We start from the raw sequence: 20190 nt of genomic DNA on the forward strand, positions 1-20190 counted from the left end.
AATTTTTAGATATTTTGGCTGGAAACAAGACAAATTTTTAAGTAAGAAAAGCATTTTTTTTGCAGTGCAGTAGGCTCTCATGCCTTTCTTTCGCATTAAATCTTTAATAAAAACAATCCTTTAAAGAACTTTTCTACCTGGACAAGTGCATCTATTATGTTGCCTAGTTTATTTAAAACTGCACCTTTCCTTATTTTAAACATAGCCAAAAAGCCACGTGTTGACTGTGAAACACAGTAGACTTCATTTATATGCATTTATGGTACATTTCCGTGTCAATCCATGTTCATTTTTACAGCGAACAATGCACTATAACATTAATTCAGCGCATACAGCGCAGCAAAAAATAGACTCGGTGCCGAAACAATTGCTGGACTGCTGCAAAGGCACCGCTTCTAGGACGTACTGCCGGACAGCAACCGCGTGCAGTGTGAACGCTCTAATCCGTTAACATGGGTGCTGAAAAGAATACGTAACGCATACACACTGCAGACGGAGCAGGTTCGACCATTTCCATCTCTTTTCCTTGCTGCTACAGTCTGTAGCGACAACAAACCGCAAAGGATGATGGCCACGCCTGGGCTGATGGGAAATGTAGTTCCCGCGACCTCCCGTTCGCTCCATTCGCCTGAGCAAACTTTTCTCAGAAGACCTATCGTTTTATCGAGTCATGCGACCACGGTAGTATCGAAAAAATTTGTTATTGCGGTATGACGGTATTTACAATACCGTTACATCCCTACATGAAACATTAAATAATCTATCGACTTCAGTTCCGTGATAAGCGTTTGTAACTAACGAAGGAATCATGAACCTATATTGATCAGGATGTTCTATTCTAATCGAACAATGTAGGCTACAACAGATAAAGGGAGAAAACGCTGTTTTGTCGATACAACACGGTAAAATTAGTTTGATGTTTGACATCCATTAGACATTCGGTTTCATAGCAATTAAACTGTTTGCGCCTGTTATGTTTTTAGCTCAAATTTAGTCAGATGGACATAAATATATGTCCATGTTGCACAAGGCTTAATTTCTAAAAAATAAATAAATAAATAAATTAACCATCTAAATTAATTAAACAATTAAACTACATGACATTATACTATAAAACCAATACTAAAATGTTCAGAAAAACATCCCTGTCAATGCACAAGACTCTCAACTTTTAATGTATGAAGTAATATAAATTCGTTAAACAACAGCACCTTTTGAGATAAAGGTATCAAAACAACTGTAAAAATATTATCCCCTTTCATGCACAAGTCTTGTTTTTTTTCAGAATAATCCTTTGTTGTTTTCATATACACAGTACTGAATCTGTATTTTTGATGTTTAATATACAGTAACAGTACCCACTTAAATTCATTAAACTCTGACACGGTTTGAGATAAAGGAATCAAATCAACTGTAAAAATCTCTAAATATTATCCCCTTTCATGCACAAGTCTTGTTTTTTTCAGAATAATCCTTTGTTGTTTTTATATACAGTACTGAATCTGTATTTTTGATATGTTTAATATAGTGAATACACGTCATTCGAGATAAAGGTATCAAATCAACTGTAAAACTCTCTAAATATTATCCCCTCTCATGCACAAGTCTTGTTTTTTCAGAATAATCCTTTGTTGTTTTTATATATACTACTGAATCTGTATTTTTGATGTTTAATATAGTGTACCCACTTAAATTCATTAAACTCTTACACGGTTTGAGATAAAGGAATAAAATCAACTGTAAAACTCTCTAAATATTATCCCCTTTCATGCACAAAGCTTTTTTTTTTTCAAATAATCCTTTGTTGTTTTTATATGCAATATACTGAATCTGTATTTTTGATATGTTTAAAATATGTTACCCACTTAAATTCATTAAACTCTGACAACATTTGAAATAAAGGTTTCAAAACAACGATTCAAATAAAATAAAATTAAATAAAATATAATACAACAATAAGGAAGGTAAAAATTGCAGTTACAAAATATGATTACAAATATACTAATATGGATTTTTCACTTTATTGCGACATTCAGGCCAAAAGTGGTGAATTTATTGGATTTAAATGGATTACATGTATGTGAAGAGCTGAGAAGCTTCTCAGTGTCATCTCTTTTTTTTTTTTTTTTTTTTTTTTTTTTTAAATTAGCATTTTATTAGGCTCCTACACTCTCACAAGAAAGGTAAAGAGCTGTCACTGGAGCATACCTTTATGTATAAAAGGAAAAAAATATATTTTTAAGGTCATAAAATTAGCTTTTAAAGTCTCCATAAATTCAAAATAAAAAAAAAATATTTAGTTTGTTACTACACATTTCTCCTTTTGTGGTGAACAGTAGATCTGTGCAAGATAGTATACAGAAAAAAAAAACTGTTGTTGTGGTAATCTTTAATTATTAACCATTTAATCTTTAAATCTGAAAACCTACTTCTGGTCTGGAACAGAGTTCCCTCTCTGATGATGTCAGTTTGAAGATTTGAATATCCTTAAGCCCTCCAACCATGATATACTCACAAATGGATCAAATGCTGTTTAATTTCAGCTGGTGAAACAAACCTCATAAAATACAATAAAATAAAAAAATTCCTTGTTAATAAACTGAAGATGGAAAATCTGATGGAGGAATTAATCATTTTAACCAAATTTAATAATTTATATTAGATAATAATAATAATAATACTACAGCCCTTCAAAATATTTAACCTTTCTCTAAGCAAAAGTAAATCATTTTTGTTACTCAAAGTAAATGATAATTTACTTTGCTTCCAAAACCATATTTCTCTGATAAACAAAATTACATTATTAATCTGTTAATTATCCTAGCCTTTTTTATTTATAAGTCAAAAATATTCAAAAGAAGCCATCATATATTACCTTTTGTAACACTGAACTTAAAATATATTTTGAAACCCTTTCTAATATAAGATAAGAAAATAACAAGCTTATAAAACAATACAAATTGTAAACCTTTTAGAAATCATGCAACTGCCTTAATACTATAGAGCAATTTGTTCATTTTTTAGTTTGTTATATTATTTTTATATTTAGCTCTTTTATTTTTATCTTTGTCAATATAGAAAAATACTAATGGCATATTCTAACAAATGTTCCCTGTGTATCCAAAGGAATAATAATTTCCCTATTTTAGAGTTATTCTGATACCTTTATCTCCTTTAAGTTGGCACAGTACATTAAACATAGCAAAAATACAGATTCAGTACTGTATATAAAACAATGAAGAAATATTCTAAAAAAACACGCCTTGTGCATGAAAGGGGATAATATTTAGAGATTTTTACAATTGATTTGATACCTTTATCTCGAATGATGGGTACACTATATTAAACATAAAAAATACAGATTCAGTACTGTATATAAAAACAACAAAGGATTATTCTGAAAAAACAAGCCTTGTGCATGAAAGGGGATAATATTTAGAGATTTTTACAGTTGATTTGATTCCTTTATCTCAAACCGTGTCAGAGTTTAATGAATTTAAGTCTTGTGCATTGACAGGGATGTTTTTCTGAACATTTTAGTATTGGTTTTATAGTATAATGTCATGTAATTTAATTGTTTAATTAATTTAGATGGTTAATTTATTATTATTATTATTTTTTTTAGAAATTAAGTCTTGTGCAACATAAAGGACATATATTTATGTCCATCTGACTAAATTTGAGCTAAAAACATAACAGGCGCAAACAGTTTAATTGCTATGAAACCGAATGTCTAATGAATGTCAAACATCAAACTAACTTTATGCAGATTGAAAAACAGAGAAATGGACAAATGTGTTTCATTTTATACTCCCATCCATCTCAGTCTTAGTTCAGTTAAAACGAACAGCATTTGAATTTGTCCACATTCTATTCACATTCATTGTTGGAAAGAAAGTCTTATTTTATGCTGAATGAATCTCCTCATTTTTTTTGCCAGCATTCCTCTCGGTGGTCTGAAATGACCCTGGTTTCATTCTTAATATTGTAGTGCTTCATAGAAAAGACTTGTGGCCATAAAACCCCACAGAGCCATAAAGGCGTCTGTATCTAGAGGTCAAGTGTTTTTCTCAAAGGTTCATGCTGGTCCAGCCTCACATGAACATTCCCGTGGGATTGAGTGCAAAAATGATGGATTGTTTCCTGCCATTGCACATTCCAGCTTTTAGAAATAAGTTCACAGCTCCAAGTTGTATGCTAATCTAGTGTGGTTAGAATATGAGTCAAGCAAGGCTGAATCTTAAAGAGGCACAAACATCTCCGCTCCCAAATGAACCCCAGCTCTTGGTGCTTAGCATCTTATTTTGTGACGCTTTCTAGCCTAAATAGTTTGTCTCAAAAAAGCTTTTATCACAGACACCATGCCTTTTAAACACAGAGAGAGTCGTCCTCAAAATCTTAAACAGTCTGTTTTATTATCATTTGGAAAACTGCACTGAATATGGCCAATGGCCAAAGGCGGATTATCTGAATAGCACTCAACTGTTTTCCAGCTGTTTGAGAAATTCTTATTTAGAAAAAAAAAAAATGCACCTCAGGTTTTTTTCTTTTCTCAGATACATTTTCACTTAATTATTAAAATTCGATGCTGGTAGGCAAAGCTTTCCGCCTTAAGAAATCCAAATCCCAGTTGTGCTCGGAAGTTATGCTATAAAAAAACCTTCACACGTTGTGCATACTGAATAAGAAAATGCATATTTTTTTCCTTGATTAATGATACTTCATGTTGTGCATGCTGTAGGATCTTTGCATTAAGCACTTAATGTGACTTTGTGGCACGTTGTGTTTGTGTTCGGTAAATGCGTTGAATGTTTGTGCATGTGACGTGCTGTTTGAGTTTGTTTTTTCATTAAACGTAATCTCGGTGTAATCTCCACTCAAATGGGTTAGACAAACGTGTGCTGTATGCGGACATGCTGGGTGCTCATTTGTTTGCCGGTGTGTTGGGATTGTTTTTATGGAATATGGGCTTTAGTGATAACAGATGTCCTCTAAATAGGCATTTCTAAAGCTGGTTTAATCACCTAACCCCATATAAATTCCAATGCATTTAAAAATCAAATAAAAGGATAAAATGTAGGATTGGGTATTCATTTGTATTGTTTTGGCTTTTGGTTTGGTTTCATTGCTGTTGCTACTGTATGTCTCTGTGTCTGTGTGTTTATTTATTTATTTTGCAAACAAGTTTGTCTAATGATTCATGCTTTATTTTGTTTTAATTTTACTTTATTTTTGAATTTGTAAATTATATATTTATACAAATTAGCTCCTCAGAGGGAGGCCTTGGTAGTCATTTAGCAGAAAATGAAATTAGCCACAGGCTGCAATTATTTCTTCTTTTTTTTCTATTGCAAATAAGTTTGTTTAATTTCTGCCTTAAATTTGTATTTTTCCTGTTCATTGAATTTAATTGCATGCAGTTTTTTCAAACTTACACTTAACTTACTTTACCAGTTTGATATTGAAATCATATGTTGCAAAACTGTGTCTTTTGAAAACTGATTTAAGATTGATTGCCATTAAAAAGATTAACTGCAGGGAGTAGTTGGGCCATGTTGTCAGGTCCTGTGTGACTGTAGCAGATACAGTCAAGCCCGACATTATTCATACCCCTGGCAAATTCTGACTTAAAGTTACTTTTATTCAACCAGCAAGTTTTTGTTTTGACCAGAAATGACACAGGCTTCTCCCAGAAGACAATAAGATGATGTACAAGAGGCATCACTGTGGAAAAAAACAAAAATTCTCTGCTTTTATTTACATTTGAACAAAAAGTGGCATGTCCAAAATTATTCATACCCTTTGCACTTTACTGTCACAGTCTATAGGAAAATCCAAAGTTCTATACCATTCCAAATAGTCCAAGCTGTTCTAAAGCATCCTAATTTCTCTGATTCATTGGGAACAGCTGTTTTAATCAACTCAACAGGTGAAAAACAGAAGCTCTCTGCTGTTGGTTTGTGGACAGTGATGGCTAAGACAAAGGAGCTCACTGAGGACCTGCGGCTGTGCATTGTGGCTGCTCACAAGTCAAGAAAGGGCTATAAGACCATATCTAAATGTTTTGAGGTTCCAGTGGCTACAGTGCAAAGTATTATTAAAAAATACAAGACATTCCGCACTGTGAAAAATCTCAGAGGATGTGGTCAGAAGCCAAAAGTGACACCTGTGCTGGCCAGGAGGATAGTGAGAGAGGTAAAAAAGAAACCAAGGATCACCACCAAGGCCATCCTGATGAATCTGGGCTCTGCTGGTGGCAACATCTCAAGGCAGACAGTCCAACGGACACTGCACACCGCTGGGTTCCACAGACGCAGACCAAGGAGGACACCACTTCTCCAGACCTGCAACCTAATCACAGTAAACGGCACCATGAAAAAGGAGCAATACATCAAAATTCTCAACAACAACATCAGGCAGAAACTTGGCCTTGGGCACCAGTGGACATTTCAGCATGACAACAAACAAAACACACAGCAAAAGTGGTGAAGAAATGGTTAGCAGACAAAAACATTAACATTTTGCAGTGGCCCAGCCAGAGTCCTGACTTAAATCCAATTGAGAATCTGTGGAGGGAGCCAAAGATCAGGGTGATGGCAAGGAGACCCTCCAGCTCATCGCTTAAGATGAATGGGTAAAAATACCAGTGGAGACAAAAAGCTGGTCGGCAATTATAGGAAACATTTGATTGCTGTAATAATAAAAAAAAAAAAAAGGCTTTTCTATTGATTATTGAGAAGGGTATGAATAATTTTGGACATACCACTTTTTGTTCAAATGTAAATAAACGATGAGTAATAATTTTTTCCACAATGATGCCTCTTGTACGTTGTATTATTGTCTTCTGGGAGATGCCTGTGTCATTTCTAATAAAAAAAAAAAAATGCTGGTTGAATAAAAGTAACTTCAAGTCAGAATTTGAAAAAAGAGGGCAAAAAATTGGAGAACATTAATGATTATTAAAGCAAGAAGGGACAATTAATTAAGAGTAGGGCTACGGACCTGTCCAGCACTAGTAATTTAGGCCAGGCTTTGCACTGATGGATGGAGCCACACACAGTTATTAAAATTTCAGATTGAGTGCAATATTTTATAAGAGGTCGTTGACAAGTATGCAAAAGAGAAATGCAATTAATGCTGAAGAGTGCAGTCTGAGCTGCAGGCGATATGGAGTTATTAAAATTAGTCAAATTAATAACCAAGGGTGGTGTCATTCTTATTTTTTTCCAAAGAGTTGCCAAGGAAACATCTTTTTGACCACTGATAAAGCTGTGGCAATAGCAAGGGCAGCTAACAGTATTCATGTGCTGGCCCATATGTTAATTTAATTGCCTCTTGAAATTGAATATTACTGCTTTATAAGGTTGCGTGGGTAAAAAACAGATAAATCTAACAGTCGTTTTAGCTCGTCTTATTTATATGCACCTTGAGTACACGCTTACATAATTACATGGACATTATAAGGTTTTTAATATGGAAGCGTTTTGTTGTACTAACAAATGATTTAATGCCCTGTCAGATCAAACAACACATTAATGAATGTGAATTAATCCTTTAAAGGCACAGACCGAACTAGCAAATGAACATATTCATCATGTCAGAAGGTTGTAAATTATAAAGTATTGTTTGGAAATGTTCTACACCAACTTACTGATAAGAAATAAATGCTGATTTGCATTTCCTATGCTCTGAGATCTTTTAGGCTGATAGTGGCGTGTCGATTATGCTGGGTTTCTCATTTGAATGCATTTAAATATTTTTTATCCACTTTGTTTGATACCTACTTCTCTTTTTCCCCTTTTCACAGCTCAAAACTGCAGTCACACACTACACAGTCCAAATGGGACAATAGAAAGCCCCGGATACCCGTATGGATATCCCAACTACGCCAACTGCACATGGGTGATTGTGGCACAGGAACACAACCGGATACAGTTGGTATTTCAAGGCTTTGCCTTAGAGGAGGACTTTGACATCCTTTCAGTCTACGATGGGCAACCCAGTCCAACAAACTTACGGACACGGTAAATACAGAACATTTTATCATATTGTGTGTGTAAATGCCAGATCGAATCTCTTGGAATTGCTGGCTGACATTATTTTGCTAACAGTTTGAACTGTGTGTGAACTTTGGATTTATTTAAGTGTCCCAGAACTTGTTTAAAGTGCACTGAACGGAATGAAAATTTCTTTTTATGGACTGTATCTAATGTTTTGAACACTGAAGTCCACAAATTGATTTAGCGCTTTTGACTTTATCGCTGTTTTTCCCTTGTATACTCCGAAAATAAAAGGATTGAGGCTCGAGGGATTGAGCGGAGCAGATATCCTCAGGGGGAGTGTCCTTGGGGCCTTGGCCTGTTTTCCATTCGAAAGCTAGCATTTTGAAAAGCTTGCCTACATTCATAGATCACTTCTGAGATAGCATTTTACCCAGTGAAATGAGTTCTATAGAAAACACTGCGGAACTCTGTTAAATTTGTTGGCTTTTTCCCACCCTTTTGATGTCACCTTTATTTATTAATATCTGTGTGGAAAACGATGTGCACAAGGACACTTTAAAGATTTTTTTTTTTTTATGCTTTAAGATTCAAGGACAGCTTCCTCCATAGCCCCACGTTTCCATGGTGTTCTATGAATGTTAACCTCGTTCGGCATGGGTGGTTTACCCTGCCAGTGTAATATTAGTGTCGGCTGAACTCCACGTCTTGTAGAAATCAAAAGGATATTGAGACTATTCCAATAGGATGTTGTTTTATGATACTGATGTTATATAAGAAAGTCTCTCAATGAATTTGAGCAGTGATACGTTTCTAAAAATGCATTGGAATGTTTTCGATGTTAGTGGAAATTATTATAAGTGATACACTTCCATTTAAAAGTAACGCTTTTTGAAAGAAATGAATGCCCTATTCAGCAAAGACACATTACATTTATTAAAGATGCAAAATTAAAGACATCAAAGTGGTAGTTTACACCAAAATGAATTACTCTTGTTGTTCCAAAAATATATAACCTTTTTTTCATCTTCAGAACACAAACTAAGATATTTTTGATGAAATCCTAGAGCTTTCTGACCCTGCTTAGACAGCAACACAACTGACATGTTCAAGGCTCAGAAAGGTAGTAAGGACATCATTAAAATAGTCCATGTGACATCAGCGGTTGAACTGTAATTTTATGAAGGTACGAGAATACTTATACAATAAAAATAACTTTATTCAACATTTCTCTCTTCCATGTCAGTCTTTGATGCATGTTCATGAGAGTATGAGAAATTGTTAAAATTAGTTATTTTTGTTTTTTGATGAACTACTGATGTCACATGGACTATTTGAACAATGTCCTAACTTTCTTTGAATGTGTCAGTTGCGTTGCTGTCTATGCAGGGTCAGAAAGCTCTTGGATTTCATCAAAAATATCTTAATTTGTGTTCTGAAGACCACAAATGTCTTACAGGTTTGGAACGACATGAGGGTAAGTAATTAATTTTAGACTTTTTTTTTTTCGTTTATGGGTGAACCATACTTTTAACAAAGTTAAAACAGATTTCTTTTTCAAAATTCTGTTCTGATCTATTAATCAAATAATCCTGAAAAAAGTCACTTTTTCCAAAAAAAATATTAAACAGCAAGTCTTACAAGTCTTACTTAAACAGCAAACGTTTTTGTGCACCAAATCAGTATATTTGAATGATTTCTGAAGGATCGTAATTTAAATGGTAAAGGTACTTAATAATGTTACTGTTTTTCTGTATTCTTGATCTAATAAGCATACTTTTGAATAATAGTGTAAAAGATCATTGTAAAGTCATATTTTGGCACTTAGAAAATAAAAAAAAATCGACATGCAGTTGAGGTTTGAAAAAAAAACCCCATTTAGACCAGGGGTTCCCAACCTTTTTTACTCCCGGGCCCCCCTCCTTCTCCGGCCAATTTTGCAAGGCCCCCCTATGCCTGACATGTCCTCTTATACTGTACTTCCGCAGTAAAGAAAAAGTATTTATTTTGAAACCTTTTTTATTAACCAAAACATTTGTTTTGCCTTATTATTCTTGTTGTTATAAAAAAACTCAAAATTCAAACAAACTTTAAATTAAAACTTAAAATATACCTTATAATCTTTAAAGAAAACATCTGCTCAATTCTAACTTTTAAAATTATTTTACTTCAGACATTCTTTACAACTTCATAGTACTTTTTTTCTTAAGTGAACCTGCCGTATAACAGGGAGATACCAAAAGACCACTAAACCCTATCCCTTTGAACTTGACTGACTGAATATCTACTGTTTGTATCCATTAAAAATTAATACACAAATTCAAAATTCAGCAAATACATTCTAAATCTGTTGAAACGCATCGATGTGAATGTTTGGGATCAGTGAACTCTGTCAGTAGGGCTGGGTATTGTGACCAATTTGGCAATTCGATTCGATTCTTATTTTCATGGTTTCGATTCGATTCGATATCGATTAGCTATCAATATTTCATTTAAAATGTTAGTTTTGCAGACATGGGATCCATATTTTGATATAAATGCTGGTAATTGAAACGCTCCTACTTAAGTTTATTACTGAAATACACATCTACATTAATAATAGGGTGCACACAGTTGTTTATTTTAAACAACTTTTATTTTAAATGAACACTGTAACAAGAAGTCATAAATATGTGCATCCATTGTACACCATGTAAACAAACTGCAAAATGCACATTACTGTAAAAAATAAAAAGACTGTAAATGTGCAACAGTGAAATCTATTAAGAACTTCAAACATGTTTAAGAAATAAAACATTTTTCTAAATTCAAAACGTTCAAAACAGGCCCATCATAAAGCCCTTGTCTGCGTATACAAAACATTCTAACTGTCCATAAAACTAACAGTTCTTAACTACAGCCTAATCATTTTTGATCACTAGATTTTTCTGCAAAAAAAAGCAGCTGATCAACATGTTCTGATCTGGTGCGTTCACACCAGACGCGACTTGCGCGAATAAATCGCGCTATTCGCGCGTAGTTGGACGCTTGAACATTTAAGGGTGCTTTCACACCTGCCTTATTTAGTTCGGTTGAATCGCACTAGAGTTCGTTTTCCCTGTTGGTGCGGTTCGTTTGGGCAGGTGTGAATATAGCAATCGCACTCGAGTGCGCACCAAAAGCGGACCAAAGAAGCGTACCGAGACCTGCCTGAAGAGGTGGTCTCGGTACGTTTTCAAACGAACACTGGAGCGGTTCGTTTATGGTGAGAACATGAACCGAACTTGAACAGACCCAACCGCAAAAAGTACTGCACCTTTTTGGACTAATCCAGCTGCCGTAGTCTGCTGCGCTATTCATTATGGGATGAGGACAAGTATTTGTTGACAGTTAGCGCTTTAGCAACATAGCCCCTTGACAGCTCGCGGACATACTTGGAGTTGTGAGGAGGTGCGGAGCCTCATAAATTTGGTCTGATGATCATATAGGTCCCAACTTTCAAAAACTCACAAGAACATCACAATCTTTCTCATTGTTTAAGATGCCGTTCACATGTCGCGCCTAAAAACGCGTGGAAAGCTTGCGCTCCAGTGGCGTCTGCCGTTGCTAAGCAACCATGACCTGCGCTCTCCATAAATACGCTAAGTTTCAGCAAAGGATAAATGGATTTTTCAGCATTAAAAATCGCTTGCAGTAGCTCTGCTATTATATTTATTAAAAAATGTTTATTCCTGTATAAGTTGTTCCTCCAACTTGCCAGTGCTTTCAATGTTATTAAGGGAAAGGATGAAGCTGATTGGTTGGTTCATGTCACATGACCTGCGGTGTGCTTGCAGCATCCTGAAAAGTTGAGATGTTTTTACCTCGATGCGGCGCGTTCGCGAATTGAAAAAACATGCCTAACAGTTTAGAAAATACGTTCAATACACTGATCTATATAATTCTCTATTATAGATCAGTGGTTCAATGACACGATCTGGCCAACGAGTGATGTGGATGTTGTCACATGACTGCATTTTGGTTCGTTTCAACTGGTTCGGACCAGAGCAATCAGTGTGGTGTGAAAAGGACCCAAAACGGCAGAAAAATGCTACAATGTATCATTTGTTGCCCTTGGTCCGGACCAAATGAACCGAACCACAGATGTGAAAGCACCCTAAGTTTACTCGCGTCATTCGCGCGTGACATTTACTTCACAACAGACGCGAATTCGCGTCATGGGAGGGGCGTCTGCCACTCGTCAGCGGGAAAGTAGTTGAAAATAGGTGAATGAGCTCAATTTGCCAGCTTTAGCTTGCTTGTAGTCTCAATATGTATACATATGTAGGTCAGATTGAGTAAAGAGCGTTTTTTTTTTAAATTTACCAGATTGTCCGACCTCTTCACTCACTTTCTTCCAAGCAAGATCCTTTTTATTCCTGTTTCTATAAAAGTACAAAGATGTATCGTACAGCTCCGAGTATCCACAGACAGCAACGGTGATTTTGTCCTCCATTGTTGTTTCGGATTTCTGCTTCCGTCACTACTAGAGCAAGCTCCTGATTGGTTAACGCGGCGCGAATTTTCGCCAAAGTTCAGATTTTTGAACTCGCGCGTTTCGCGCGTCAAACACCCGAAACGCTCCATTCGCGCGTATCGCGTCATTCGCGCCGCAGGAAGGTCTATCGCGTCTTTGCATTGACTTAACATGTAAATCACTCACGCTTAACGCGCCATTCGCGTCTGGTGTGAACGCACAGGCAGCTCCTTTTTTGCGCTGTGATTAGATCACCAGAGGTTGAGAAAACTCTCTCAGCAGGAACACTAGACACCTTCAGGACGAGAGGTGAATATTCATATCCTCTTATGTGAAGCACGTGTTCTTATGTTAAGAATCGATTCGGGGATTTCCCGAATCGATATCGTTGAGTTAAACTGAAGATCGATTAAAATCGGAGAATCTATATTTTTTTACCCAGCCCTATCTGTCAGTGCGCGCCTGATGCTCATAAACACCGAGCCTCACTCCTCTTCTATGGGCGAGCATCCATTATAAAACACTCACAGGACAATAATTTGGACAACTAGGCAAATGTTTGAAATTTCACGCAAAAATAAGATACTGTAGGGATAAGAGCCCCGAGAGCGGTCATAGTTTGTGAATCAATAGCAGACTTATGCGTGTCTCATGTACGACTTTGACATACACGAGTGTTATACACGCACGCGCAAGTTCGTTATTATGACACTAATCATTTTTACCTTTACATTAGAGCGACGGTTTGCTTCATGCATGCAGCTGAGAGATGTAACTGTAGTTTGCGTACAGCGTTTGGAAGCCGCCATTCAGTCTGTATTTAACAGTGCGATGAGGCTTGCTGCGCCGAGTCTAAAGCAATCAATCACAGAACACGAGAGAGGCTGTGCTTTTATTATTTTCATTTAGCATATTAATAATGAAATTAAACAATTATAGGATAATATTTAAATTAATTTTAAGATATCTCGCGGCCCCCCTGGAGGATCACTGAGGCCCCCTAGTGGGTCGCGACCCCCGGTTGGGAACCGCTGATTTAGACGATGCTTATTACTACTGTAAAGACAGTAGACATGGCTATAAAGTTAAAGGGTTAGTTCACCCAAAATAGAAAATTCTGAAAACTGTACTTTTGTTCATCTTCAGAACACAAATGAAGATATTGTTTATAAAAATCTGAGAGCTTTCTGAACCAGAATATACAGCAATGCAACTGACACGTTAGTAAGGACGTGGTAGTAAGGTAGTAAGGACATTATTAATTCTCCTGAATAAGCGACAAAGACTGACAAGGAATATAAAAAAATTGTTGAATAATCATTATTTTTGTTTTCTTTGTGCACAAAGTATTCTCTTAGCTTTGTCAAATTAATGTTGAACCACTGATGTCACATGGACTATTTTAATGATGTCCTTACTACCTTTCTGGGCCTTGAACGTGTCAGTTGCTTTGCCGTCACATGCAGGGTCAGAAAGCTCAAAAATATCTTAATTTGTGTTCTGAAGATAAACAGGTCTTATGGGTTTGTGACGACATGAGGGTGAGTAACACTGACAGATTTTTCATTTTTGGGTGAACTATACTTTTAAAGAGGTTTATTGTGCTGTATAGCTGGGTGAGTTTCTTGGCCTGAGATTGGTCTAAAATCACATATCATTCCTCCCTTGTGCAAACTGAGTTAAAGACACATTTTATTCCTTCGCTCTGATATAATACCCTATTGGCTGACCCTGCTGTTCCATTATCTTTTTCATTGTTCCCTGTGAAATGGGTCCAGCGAGTCATTGACACATATAACCATCATTCTAATATCTTTGATCTCTACTTTGATAGGGTTTACCCAAATACATTTATGATTCATCCACAAGTCTTCACTCTCATCACACAGAATACCATATTATCCCTCCTAATTTCTGTTGAATCAGTTCTCAGCTAAAATGTAATCACTCTTGAGATTATTTGCTTTGAGAGCTGATTTAAATAAGTGCTGTTTTATCCACCCAATTATTAATTTGGATCCGAAGCTGTTTGCTTGTTGTTGTGGGAGGATTTGAATGTATTGTGTGAAGAATATGACTGTACAAAGGGCCTCTGAGTCAGCATGTGACATTTGCCATGTAGTGATTCCATTGTTCTACTTGAATCTTAGTCAGGGCTGTTAGCTGATATTTGTTCTTCAACAGGTGTGTTATCATAAAACCCACAGTTTTATGCTTGCATTATCTGTTCACAAGTCTCCCACATAAAGCATTTTCTTGTTTTTTGTACTCTACCAGTGATGTTGTCGTAATATTAGTTTTTCCGTCTAACATATGAGTTTCAATTACACGGCATTAGCTAACAATACCAACACTGCACTGTACTTGCATTTTTAACCCAAGAATGGGCAGGAATAACATATTAACACAAGACACCATTTAAGGGTAATGCAGTATCTGATATTAGATATTATCTCTGGAAATGCATTAACCAGTCAGCTGAAATCCTTGACGTATAGGTAAAGATTTCACTGTCACCCTAATTGGTGTTGTGCAACTGCTGCTGTTGTGGAGGCATCTGTAGGGCATTTTTTTATTCATATTATACTGTCATGGGGGTGATGGGTATATAATGTATGGAGATGTTGTTTAGACATCAGATTGAGGACACACCAGTTTCCGTGTTGGTGTTTCCTCCCCACTATTTGCCCTCTGTATAATTGGAGCTTCTGCAACAGCGGTGATCTACTTTTCCAGCAGAATTTAGTTCCAACACACCTGCTTGCAATTTTTGAATGAGCTGAAAGACTATTATTAACTGGTTCAGGTGTTTGTTAGAAGTGAAACTAAACTCTGCAGGAAGCCGGATCTCTAGGAGCAGGATTGAGCTAAAACATTTACACTCCATATGAGACGGAAACTGAGCTTTGGCTTAGTCCCATCAGCTTACACAGGTTTTCCAAAACGAACTACAGCGATTGAAGCTTAAGGACTGCTGCCTTTAAAGGGATAGTTCACTCCAAAATGAAAATGTTCTCATAATTTACTTCACCTCATTTCATTCCAAACCTTTTTGTGGAACATAAAAGAAGATATTATGAGAAATATGTTTAACCATACAATGCAAGTGAATGTTAACTAAAATGGCTCGGTTACAACAACATTCTTCAAACTATCTTAAGAAAAAGTCATGCAGGTTTGAAACGTCATGAGGGTAAGAAAATGTGAACTATCCTATTAGCTAGTCATTCTGATCCTGAAATATATTAAAATCTACACGCTTACTACTTCCTAACATGTTATTTAGGGTTATTACTGCTGCTTAAATAACTGTAGGGGACTATGAAATCTTTTTTTTTTTTTTTTTTTCCCCAAATTGTTATATTTTTATCCAAATCAGAATGGTTTTGGATTCATTTTTTTTCAGTTTGAATTTTTCTACTGTTTTAATGGTTAAATAAAATAAAAAAATAAAAAAATGTGTAATTAATCAAAAATAACGAAACTTACACAGTTAAATAGTAATTTATTAAAAGTTTAAGGCCCTATAATTTTTTTTCTTCCTCAAATTCAGTTTTATTTTTTTACTAAATTCTGTGTTTTCCATTCATTTTCTGGATTTGAATGATTTAATTAAATGATAATAATCTAATTAATTGCTTTTATTAAATATTTTCAGTAATTATTAAATGATTAAATATTAAATTATTGTTATTTTATTTATTTACTTTTTTTAGAAATACTGTGTGTATTTACATTTACATTTCTAGTTAATAAAATTCTGGTAAATATTTTTTCTGGTAAATATTCCTTAAAAATAATGTGTTAATGATAATTGTATTATTATTATTATTATTATTAGAAGCACTATTATACATCAAGTAATATATATGTCACAATTTCTTCAAGTTAAGCGAAACTTTTATTTTGACGGGTTGCTGTGAAGACCTTTAAGTTTCTGTGTTCATATGATATGATGATAATTTGTCTTGAAAGAAACCGCAAAACATTCATGAAGTGACTCTCAGAGCAGTTCTAGAGGGGCTGAAAACACATGCGCTTCCACATGCGTGCGTAGTAAATGAAGCCACGTGTCTGCGTCATTCATTTACACAAAGACGTGCAGAACATGTAGGATTCATTTTTAAATGGTATTTTTGTGGCTTAATATTCACAGACAGTCCATATTGTTTTTAATTTAAGTGTACTGACCTAATTTATTCCTCCAAAATTTGGCAAATTTCGTGACATGCTGTGTTATACACTAAATTCCATTTTTATGACTAGATTCCATGATTTTGTCTGTGTTTTCCACATCTCAGAAATCATAGGGCCCTAAAACTGTAATTATGAAATGCTGTGGATGATAACATTGTTTATTACATTCTGTTTATATCTCCATATAAACCTATTTCTGTCAGTATTTTTATTGTTCGTCGGTTAGAAAAGATCAATGTCGTTATAACCGCGGAGTGGGATTTCCTATTCTCACAGAATTAGAATGAGTATTAAAACTTTATAGTTATAGTTATCATTATAGCTGTCGTCCTTGGTGTAAACAGCCTTTTAAATGACAGCAAAGGTAGTTTAAAAATAAAAATAGGCACTTAAAATGACTGTTTTGTAAGGGCATACTTTCTGGGAAAAACTCAATATAGGCTTTTGGGCTGTGACTGTGCTCTACGCTCAAGCTATTTGCCTAAGTGCCTTGAGTAAGTGACAAGCGAAAAGAAAAAAAAATCTTTATTCCCTGTATTGAAGAGTTTGTGGAGTGGAGGGTGTATGGGACCTCTGTAGTGCCAGGTGAGGAGTGGTGGCCACTTTGTTTAATTGCTCTTATTTATTTGTTTAACTCCAGGGCTGTGCTTCCTCTTGATATATGGGTGGCTCCTCAGCCAGCTTTTATGAAAGAGCAGGCCTCTGACCAATCCCATTAAGTCAGACTCTGTCATCCTCCTCCTCCTCCTGCACTGAGTCCGATCCAAAACTGGCAGCATTTGGTGCAGAGCATGTAAGCAATGAACTCTGCTGTGATAACAATTTTGGATCCGCTCCATTTAAAAGAAAAAATATATACCTTACTGGATTCTTTCACACTTTCACAGAATTTATTGTGAAAGCGCTAATTTGATGTGCTGTTTGAGATGTTCATCATCAATAATTGCTACTTGCCACATTCAATTCCATATAAATCCTCACTTGCAGTGAGTCCAAGAAAACATAGGGTTTTTTTTGTAATAACTTAGCTTTCAGTGCGGTGCCTGCCACTTAAATCCTGAGAATTCAAACACGTTTCATTAAAATATTCTGTTAAAAGCTTTAGAGTACGTAACATTGTAAGTTATTGTGTCCTTAATGGCATTTGAAGGAGCTGATTGTTGCTGAGTAGTATATGAATACAAGCTGCTGTTGGAGGCTGGAGCTTGTGGACTAATGCTCTTGTTTGAAATGATCACCAGAGAAACACTCAGACCTCTATTAGTGCACTCGAGGAAGGAAATGAGATGATGAAGATGAGCTCAGAGGTGCTTTTGGTGCTCACCTGTGAGTGTTTGTCAGGTTTTGAGATGTTTTTAGGAACCACATGTCCCCAAAATGTTGTAAAACTTGAAAACCTACTGTGTGGTCTTCAACAGCTTCATGGAAGGATTGCTTAATGTCTTATTTGATATATAAGACTCTTCTTTTGGTCTTGTCATGGTGTCTTGTGACATTTCATCCCACTACATATTGATTATATAATTCTACAAATATAAATGCCACTGAGCAAGGATATGAGAGTGAAATAATCACGTAAGTGGTGTTCTTTTGAATTTGAATGTTTGTGTCATGATTCATTATTAGTCAAATGTTAGAATGAGAGGGAAAATTGTCCTACATAAATAATTTACTTATTTGAGAGAACAGATGCTCTGCTATGCTCCGGTATGGAGGTTAAATTATGATACGTTCGTTCCCTGATTTAACAGGATGTTTTCAGGGGAGTCATGCTATAATTAATTATTCATAGTGTGGTAGAACATTGTGTGCTCTGTTTGGTTAAGTCTGAAGTTCAGCTGCATTATTTGCTGTCAGTGCAGTCTAAGAAGTGAATGCATATTAGTCTCTGCAGTTCTTCATGGGAAGGCGTTGAATGTAAAGAATGCAGTGAAGTCAAAAGTTTAAAAATGTACGTGTGTCAGCATAAACGGCAGGTTTAGCAGCAAGTACCAAATCGCACTGCAATAACTAGGAGGCTTCACCGTTATGATAAAGTGTACACCTTATGATTAAGTCTATGCTTTGACTTTGGATTTTTTTGGGGTTGAATTTTGAATACATTCATCTAAGAGCAAGTTATTCGACACTTGAGCTTTTGTGAAGATATCTGAAAATATGTGGCCTACAATGTCTTCCCGATGAGCTAAAAAGCTGAAACTTCAGCATGTTAAACTCAAAGCAGAACTTTTAGAACTTTTAAAACTTTCATGATCTTGGGATATTCCCACACCTCATTTAACCCCTGTGAAGTACATTTAAAGGCCTACAGTGTATGTGTAGTACTTTATAAAAGTCTTCTTAGTGAGCTATAGAACGTTGAAACTTCAGTAATTTCAGAGCAGTTCTCTGACTCTATCTAAAGTTTCATAAAGCTTTGGTGAATATCATTTGGAATATTTGATCTGAGTAATATTTTATCTTGTGAGTAATATAGAGAAATATATTGATCGCATCTAGGGTGCATTCACACTTGTAGTTTAGTTCTCTTGGTTTGTTTGGTCCAGACCAAAAAAGAAAACAATACATTTGGTCTTGGTCCACTTAGCGTTCACACTGGCATTTTTGTCAGTGAACCTAAAGATACCAAACCTAAAGGCATAGTGAAACATTCACAACCTGATTGGTCAGGTTGAATGACGTATATTTTGTGCCGGAACTTACCGTACACCCCAAACAAATGGTGTGTTTGACAGAAAGCGACGCTGTGTAGACCGATCGGCGAATGGGTATTTTGATATCATACACAGTGCCGCTTTGTCGAGTACACCCAATGTCGTCTATCATTGTTGCTTGTACATATGATTTTATTTTCACCACCAGCAAACTCATGAAGAGCTTGTAAAAGGCGCTTTACCTCTTGTTGCTCCACATTCCTCTGCTTATTTTGTTTTGTATGCACAGCTCGTTCTGCGCTGTCATGTCGCATAGCGTTGCATCTTGCCATTACATCCTGTTTTTGGTTTGTTTAGAAGTATTTGGTCTGTGTTGCATTCATATTTCATTTGAATTAGTGTTGTCAAAAATATCAATATTTCGATAAATATCGATACTGAAATATCTGAACGATACCAATACTAATTTCCCGAAGTATCGATACTAGCCGAGCTGTCACTTTCACTTTTCCACATAGGCAAGTTGACAAACACCACACGTGACCGCGGTGCCTGTCTCGTCTCATTCAAGAGTGAGGCGAATGGAAAAGGCGAGTGCGGCACCCCGCGACCGACTTTGTTTGATAAAGAACACAGCAGGAGTGCTATCTGGAAATATTTTGGATATGAAACAAATGAACATGGAAAGCCGAAGTACACAAGCAAGCCAATATGTAAGAGTTGCTACAGAGCAGTGCTAACAAAAGGCGCTAACACCACTAATTTTGCAAGGCACCTGAAAGACAGACACCCGGATCTATATAAAGAACTGTTCTCATTTTAACATTACTGAATCATTAAATAA

At 35.8% G+C, this 20190-nt stretch overlaps 1 protein-coding gene across 1 annotated transcript in view; it reads left to right on the top strand.

Moving 5' to 3' along the window:
- csmd2 (CUB and Sushi multiple domains 2) overlaps positions 1-20190 on the top strand; it is a 425673-nt gene that overhangs the window by 18743 nt on the left and 386740 nt on the right. Inside the window, exon 2 of the mRNA XM_073822409.1 lies at positions 7808-8024. Within this exon, the coding sequence (XP_073678510.1) occupies positions 7808-8024 (217 nt within the window). The remainder of the gene's footprint in view (positions 1-7807; positions 8025-20190) is intronic.

The sequence above is a fragment of the Garra rufa genome, chromosome 17 (assembly GCF_049309525.1).
Source record: "Garra rufa chromosome 17, GarRuf1.0, whole genome shotgun sequence".
In the NCBI taxonomy this organism is placed as follows: Eukaryota; Metazoa; Chordata; class Actinopteri; order Cypriniformes; family Cyprinidae; genus Garra; species Garra rufa.